This window comes from Fonticula alba (genome assembly GCF_000388065.1).
Source record: "Fonticula alba strain ATCC 38817 unplaced genomic scaffold supercont2.2, whole genome shotgun sequence".
NCBI classification, from domain to species: Eukaryota; order Rotosphaerida; family Fonticulaceae; genus Fonticula; species Fonticula alba.
In genome coordinates this window covers 1,272,987-1,280,642 of record NW_009242972.1, presented here as the reverse complement: position 1 = coordinate 1,280,642, position 7,656 = coordinate 1,272,987, and the positions used below count along the sequence as shown (strand labels likewise).

Below are 7,656 nucleotides of genomic sequence, written 5' to 3'. Positions count from 1 at the left end.
GGGGGGAGGGGCGGAGTTCGGGGAAAAATCGCTCGTCCGCTCACAGAGGGGGGACACGCGCCGCAAGGTCCATGGGGTGGGGGTGCTATACTCCTATACCCTCGGTGTAACAGCGTTGGCCGCGGCCCTTCCGAAGTGACCGCGCCCCCTTCCGTTCGCTGGGTGTGTGTGTGTCTCTCTCTCTCTCTCTCTCAGTGCAGCACGGCGTGTTGTTCCCGGGGTGCACGGCATATGACCACGCATGGCTCCATGCACGCGCGGCTGCCGGACAGCGAACACCCGGGCGGCGCGGCTGGGCGTGCTTTAGGGAGAGAAAGAGAAGACGGGCGCTAAGTGGGGGGATGCAGTGAGAGAGCGAGAGAGGGCGTGAGGGAGACAGGGGGGTGGGCGGGGGGCGGGTCGGCTCCAAACGGCCGGCTTCCCTCATTTCGGCATCCTGCGACCCGGTGCAGGAGGACCAAGTTGAGCCATCGGCAGCCCCCGACTCCTGGGAACCCATAGCCGTTGCCGTTTGTGCCGAGGCGGGCGCCACAAAGAGGAGCACATGCACACCCACGCATGCGTACACACCGGACGCTCCTCCAACCCCGGAATACTTTCTCAGGCTCGCTCAGAGAGCAGACCGTTTTTTATGCGCCCCCTGCCTGCGGCGTGCGCCCACTTCCACCCTGTGGGTGGCAAGCTCACACCGTTGCCCACTAGACTCTGCTGTGTTTGTCGGGAGGCCGTCGGGCCTGATTTTTGTCATCTCCCGTTGCCTGTTCCGTGAGGGAGTGTCGACGGCCTCGATTGGGGGGTGATGTCGCGTGTCAATGGCAAACACCCACACACCCACACACCCACACCCACACCCACACAGCGCCCCGATACCGGCTCACCCAGAGCCCCAGCGCTGACCCAGGATCGGGCAGGGACGCCGGACGCCGCCCGGACGCGCGATCTTCTTCAGGATCATTCATGTTCACTCCCGGGAAGACGGCGCGCATAGATTCCCTCTCCTCCTCTCCCCTCCTCAGCCCCCCCCCTCTCTCATTCTTTTTCCCCTTTCTCAGTACCTGGCACAGCCTTCGATCTCCAGCCCGCCCCCTCTCGCTCCTCCTGCAAGTCAGCCTTCGCCTCCTTCGCCGCGCCCCTCGCTGAGACGGCAGCGCCCCCATCCGGCGCCCCCTCAAAACCCCGTCCCTCCTTCTTGTCCGGCCGGTCGCTCGGCGCCCTGGGTCACGCGCAGTCGCTCGGCGCCCACCCGAACCCAGCCGCCCCCTTCTCCCCCCCCCCCCGGCGACGATGTTCATTCTCCACAGCGGCCTGGACGTCGCTCTGCGGAGGGTCCGCGAGGATGCCGTTGGACACGCCTCCTCGGTACTGATCCTGGCCGCGGCCACCGTGGACGCCCTCTGCGCATGCCGTATCCTAGTTGTACGTCGGGGGGGATCCCCCCTCTCCGCCGGCTGCTGAGATCTCCACCGCGCCTGACCTCTTTATTCCTGTATCCCTTTTCTCGTTCATCTGTCTACCCCCGCCCCCCCTCGCACCTCCCCAATATCGCGGTCGTTGCCTTCCCTCTTGCCGCCTCTCCCCGCGGGCAGGCCTTACTCAAGGCCGAATTCATCCCCTTCAAACTGGTTCCAGTCCTGGGCTACAATGATTTGGCATACATCAACGAAACACTCATCCGATCTAATCCCGACGTGCGTCACTACACGACAGGGCGTTGGCCTGCCCGACAGCCCTTTTTGCTGGCCCCTCCGGACCCTGACCCATCCTCTCTCCCCCTCCTCCCCCCCCCCCTAGCTTCGGAGCGTCTTCATGCTGGACTGCGGCGCGGTCACCGATCTCGGGGCCTTCTTCTCCCTGTCCGACGGGGAGACCGCCAGTCAAACACGCTTTTACGTGACCGACTCTCACCGCCCCTACGATCTGCGGAACCTCTACTCCAACTCGCAGGTGTTCATCCTGGACGACGGGGAAATCGAGCATAAGATGCACAACGTCAAGGCCGCCTATCTGGCCCTGGTGCGTGAATCCATCGGATGTTACCTCCCTCCTCCTCCTTCCCCCCTCCCCCTCTTGCCCTTTTCTCCCTTTCCCTATTCGACTCTCCGCTCCCCTCCTCCTCCTCCTCCTCCTCCTCCTCCTCCTCCCTGCCTCCTATACCGGCGCTCACACAGCTCCATGCGCAGGACGCCGCCTCCAAGGATCCCGATGGCTTGGGCAGCGACTCAGACTACGAAGATGGCCATGAGCTGGACATCTTGGCGGCCGGGCCCGTGCGCAGCCGTCGGCCCCCTTCCCCACCGCCGGGAGCCGGCCCCCTCGGGCTTGATGACGATTCATACCTGGACAGCTTGGATGAGAGCACCGACAGCGAGGACGAGGCAGACGCTGGCTCGGGACTTGGCGGCGCCTCCAGCCCCGGATCCTCGACCGAGGCGGACGAGGACGACAGTGAAGTGGAGCTCGGGTCCGACCAGGATCGTGCGGGCACTCGCCGGGACCGACTCCAGCGACGCAAGCGCTTGCGGACACTCGGCCTGCCGAGCGAGCAACAGGCCCTCCGTCGGGCCGAGCTGGCCCGCCACCAGAAGCTCGTGGCCCGGTACTACAGCGCCAGCTGGTATGGGGCCTCCTGCTCGCGCACCCTCTACACGATGGCCGTGCAGCTGGGCCGCGACTCGAACAAGTTGCTCTGGTACGCATGCCGCCTTTCTCTCGGTGCATCCGCCTGCCCACCTATTGTTGCTGCTGCTGCTGCTCGGTGGGCAGAGGCCCAGCCTCCCTCATTTCTAACCTGCCCCGGGCCCTTCGCATGTATGCGCCTGCTCCCTTGCCACAGGTGGGCCATTGTCGGCATGACAGACCAGTACATCAACAACCGTCTGACACTGGCGCACTATCGGGCACAGGTGGACTTCTTCAAAAACGAGGTGCGTATGATTGCGGGCCCCTGGCGAACCACGAGCCAGGAACTGCTGGCCGGCCATGGCACCTGGCCGACTGCTGCTTTTGACTGGTGGTGGCGGTGGTGGCGGTGGTGGCGGTGGTGGCGGTGGTGGGTCTGGCTGACGCATTCCCGTCCTTTGGTGCCCCATGGCCGACAGACTGTCCGACACAACACGGACTTCCAGTCGGCCCAGCCAATCCGTGCCAACCCCCAAAAGCTGGCGGCTGCGCGGCGCCTACTTCGATCGCGTCAGCGCGAGCGCCTGCTCAAGGAACGTCGCGCCCTGCGCCGGGCACGTAGCCTGGCCACCGGGGGCGATTCGGCGGATGAGCTTGACGATGAGCTCGATCGCCTGGACGAGCTCGACGAGCTGGAGGCCCTCGAAGCGCTTGAGGAAGAGGAGCAGCAGCAGCAGCAGCAGCAGGGTGGTCCCACCGGGCCGGCGGGCTCCCGCACCCCGACCGACTATGGCCTTGACCTTTTGCCGGACCTGGAGCTTGAGGCGCTGATTGACAGCCTGGTGCGGGCTGGTCGACAGCAGCAGGCGGCGGCGGCGGCGGCCGCCGCCGCCGCCGGCCGGTCGGCCGACCATCTGCCCGAGGATGGGCAGGATCCGTCGGGCGATGATCCGGCCGCCGGGTCGGTCCTAGATGGGACATACACTGGCAGCGCGGTGGACACCTCGTTAAAGATCAATCACCAGCAGGACTTGAACTTGATGCTATACCGGCACTGGTCCCTGTTCGATGCGCTAATGCATGCGCCGCATGTGGCCACGCAGCTCGGCGTGTGGAATGACAAGGGCGCGCACCGGGTACGCACGCTGCTCGTACGCCTGGGCATCCCTCTCAGTCAGGCGTGCCAGCCGCACCTGGCCATGGATGTGGAAATGCGCCGGGACCTTCCCCGGCGCTTGGCCGACGTCTCGGCCGGGGTCAACCTCCCGGGGATCATGTACCCGGCCTTCATCGCGCGGCAGGGGTTCCGCACGGCTGTGGCCGCGGCCGACGTCGTGTATGCCATCTCCTCCCTGGTGGAGGCCGGCGCCATAGCTTCGAACATTGCCTTCACCCTGTCCCGCCATGGGTTGGCCGGGGGGCCTGGCCAGTCCTCGGGGGGCGACTCCTTTTCCGCCTTCTCCACCATGTCCGAAGCGGTGGCCGAGTACGCCCGGACCAGTGACATTTCTCGCGACCAGGTCTGGCTGCAGTGCTGGTATCGGGCATATGATGCCCTGGAGTCGTGCGTTTTGTTTGCATACACCGGCTCAAATGTGTTGCGTGCTGCGTGCTGTGTGCTGAGTGCTGCGGCTGCGTGTATGCGCCCGCACATCCACGCCTTGTTGAGCCGAAATTGTTTTCTCTCTCCCTCCCCCCCCCCTCCCCCCATCTGCTCCCGCCATTCGCGCGCCGCGCACCCTTGCCTTGCCTCGCTTCATGTCCCCCTCGCCTTCTCTCACACGTGCGGTCCTTTGCTCGACCTTCCCTCCCTCCCCCCGCCCCCAGCCCCTACACGACGATCCTTGAGTCTGGCCTCAACCTAGCCATGGCCTACCAGCGAGCCATCATCCGTCAAATCACCCTGCTCATCGAGCAGAATGCCATCACCACCACGCGCTTCCTGCGCTTTGCCATTGTCAAGGACGCCGGGTCCACCGGGCCGGTAGCGCACCAGGTTCCCATGGGCCCCGGGCGTGCTGGAGCCGCACCGCTGGACTCGCGGTGGAGCACCGGGAACAGTGACCTGCTGGTGGTGCACCCACTCACACTAACCCGCTTGGCGCTCTACATGCGTGACGCTCTTCGGGTGCGTGCATACGCGCTTCCCGGCCTGGCTGTCCTTCTCGCACTTTTGCCGTCTCTTCTTTCCCCCTTTTCCCCATCTCCTCCTCCTCCTCCCTCCCTGTGGAGTCTTTGATCCCCAGATGGGACTGGCCCTAACAATACCCCAACACCCCTCTCCCCCTCCCCCCCCCCCTCCTCCCCTCACGATCTGGGGCCACACTGGTACAGTCTTCTGGCAAGACCAACCTACCCCTGTTGGTGGCCTCCCTGTGCCACTCGACAGATTCGTACTTCGTCATCGGCCTTGACCGGGAGCGGAGCTCCTCTTCACAAGTCCAGCGCAAGTGCGTTTTCCCTTTCGCCCTGGCCCCCTGCCATGCTGCCTCCTCCTGTCGGATTTGCTGACTCTTACGCCGACGCCGGCTTGGCCATCCCCTTTGCCCCCCCTCCCAGTGTGTTCAGCGTCATTCTCAAGAATGTGGCCGCCGAGCGCGGCATTCGCCTCCGGCACGATGGTTTCGACGCCTCGGTGCTGGAAATCCGTCGCGAAGATCTCACTCCCTTCCTGGAGGCCATCCAGCTGACGATGAAGCGCCGGGCACTGGCGGCGGCAGCCGAGCAGCTTCCGCCCTCGGCCAAGCGCCCGTCTGGTCGCCGGGCGCTCTAGCTCAGCCCGCCCGGCGTCCCAGCTCACTCCCCACTCCTGGCGCAAGCCGCAAATAGACATTTTACCCTTCTTCTTTCTTTCCCCATCCACTCCCCCCCCCCCCCCCCCCCCCCCCCCCCCCCCCCCTCGCCCACCTCCCACGTCCCATCCTCTCCCGGCCAGTCCGAGCATCAGCCTGGAGATCCGTGCTTGCCTGGTGCCCTTTTCTTTTTCCCCCTTTCCCCCTTCTCCCACTCCCCTCCCCCAGTCTCGTCGCCATGCGGCCCTTCCCATGATCGCAAGGGGGGTTGTTCTATTCTTCGGGTCGTGGTCCGCCGTACAATAAAGCACACCCCGAGTGTGTCGGACGGGCAACTGGCTCGGCGGCGGAAAGGACACAGCGGGGGAGGGGGCCACTTCAGGGAGCATACAGAGGGAATACAAGTGCCAGGGAGATCCAAAGAAGGCGCACCCCCTCACGGGGCCACAGACTGCGTGGCCCGGCGGGAGATGGCCGCCCCCGAGACGGGCACCCGAGCCGATGTCCCACTGGCCGCCGAGTCGACCCTCCGCTCCAGGGCCCCGGCAGGGGGAAGCTCCCCGCCGGCTGTGCTGAGCGACAAGAGCACCGTCGGCAGGCAGGCAATCAGCACGGCAAGGAGCAGCATGGCCAGAGGCCCGAAGGAGGTGGTGACATCGGCACCGGTGCCGGTGCCGGTGCCGACCACAAACCCACTCACCCCGAGGGCATCCGCCACCGGCCGGAGCACCCCCCAGGAGGCCGACAGCAGGGAAATGAGCACGGTCACGCACACCGGCCCGAGAACGCGGCCAATGAAGCCGACCGACCGGAAGTGGGCCACACGCTGGGCACTGGAGGGGGGAGGGGAGCGAGCAAAAGGGACCATCAGCAAGGGGGGAAGGGGGGGGGGGGGGGGGGAGTGTCAAAGTGGAAGAGCGACGAGGGGTGGGAGACAGCCCATACGGGGGAGCGTACGAGTTGCTGGTCTCGCCGCCGGAAGCGAGAGACGCCAGGGCCGTGAACATGGGACCCACCAGGCCGGATGCCACGCCAAAGGGAACGGCCACCAGGGCACCAACACGGCTGGAGGACCAGGCCCCGGTGTCCAGCAGCAGGCCCGGCAGAATGCGTGGCCCGGCAGCCACAGCCACCAGGCACGAGGCCATCCCCAGGAGCAGGGTGCCAACCTGGGCGGCGCTGGATACCGTGCGCACAGCCCGGCGCACGTCGTTCGGCTTGTCGGACACACTGGCCACCGCCCGGCTGGAGAGCCGCCGAGAAATGCCCCCCTGCGAGAGGATGGCCACCAGCCCGGACAGGGCCAGCAGACGACCATGGTCTGCCGAGGAAAAGCCCCGCAGGGCACTCAGGATGAAGGTGAGGCTATGCTCGAAGGCCGACAGGAAGCAGGAGAAGACCAACTGCGCGGCGCACAGCCAGCCATACGACACCGGGAAGGGGGCCCCCCCGGGAGGGGTGGCCGGGCCGACGCCGGTCGGGCCATCGGCCGGGGCCTTGGTGCGAATGGGCTCCCGGAAGAGCAGCACCGTCAACATGATAGCAAGCAGATCCAGGCCGGTCGACAAGCCGGTCGACAGGACGCGCAGCGAGGCGCCGGCCAGAGCACCACGGCCAGCCGCACGGGCAAGGCCCACACCCAGCACTGGTCCCACCGTGAAGCCCAAGGCGATGGCGATGCCAGTGAAGGCGAGGGCACGTGCGCGCAGGAGAACCGCCGCCCCGGCGCTGGGGGCAGCTTTGCCCGGGGGGCTGGCGGCCGTGGCGGTCGGCCCGGTATCAGCCCTGGAGGACAGGTCCACGGACACGGTCATGGCGAGCTGCGTGACTCCGCGCGCGGCGCCAGCCAGCACTCGGGAAAGGCTGTATGCCGCCATGGACTGGGGCAGGAGGAGCGGCAGAAGGTGCGCGACCAGGGTGGCCAGCAGAACCACCAGCAAGGCGGGCTTGCGCCCGTACGTATCGGCCACCCGGCCGACTGGCACGGCGGTCAGGAACTGGGCCAAGGACGCGGCCAGCGCCAACAGCGATCCCACGAGCAACATCGAGTCCGCCTGCGAAAGGCCCTGCTGCGCATCCGGCAGCAGGTATCGGAGCTGCGCATACAGACCAGACGCCACACGATGGTGGGCCTCGAAGGCAGCAGGCTGCAAGCGGCCCCAGGCCGAAAGAAGGGAAAGGCACCTGCGTCAGTCAGGCCTGTGTGGGGGAAAAGCGGAGCACGAACAAGGGGGGCATCGGAGGG

At 66.4% G+C, this 7,656-nt stretch overlaps 2 protein-coding genes across 2 annotated transcripts; one reads left to right on the top strand and one right to left on the bottom strand.

Annotated features, from left to right (window-relative positions):
- Positions 1-1,284: 1,284 nt before the first annotated feature.
- Positions 1,285-5,465, top strand: H696_01309 (hypothetical protein; the record flags this gene model as incomplete). Its single annotated transcript, XM_009495203.1, has 9 exons — positions 1,285-1,416; positions 1,587-1,688; positions 1,792-2,013; positions 2,181-2,689; positions 2,834-2,924; positions 3,099-4,183; positions 4,447-4,747; positions 4,954-5,069; positions 5,179-5,465. 9 exons carry the CDS (start codon positions 1,285-1,287, stop codon positions 5,390-5,392), a joined length of 2,772 nt encoding a protein of 923 aa, XP_009493478.1. The 3' UTR covers positions 5,393-5,465.
- Positions 5,466-5,847: 382 nt separating this feature from the next.
- Positions 5,848-7,649, bottom strand: H696_01308 (hypothetical protein; the record flags this gene model as incomplete). Its single annotated transcript, XM_009495202.1, has 3 exons — positions 5,848-6,244; positions 6,369-7,558; positions 7,635-7,649. The coding sequence occupies 3 exons, from the start codon at positions 7,647-7,649 to the stop codon at positions 5,848-5,850; spliced, it is 1,602 nt and encodes a 533-aa protein (XP_009493477.1).
- Positions 7,650-7,656: the final 7 nt, after the last annotated feature.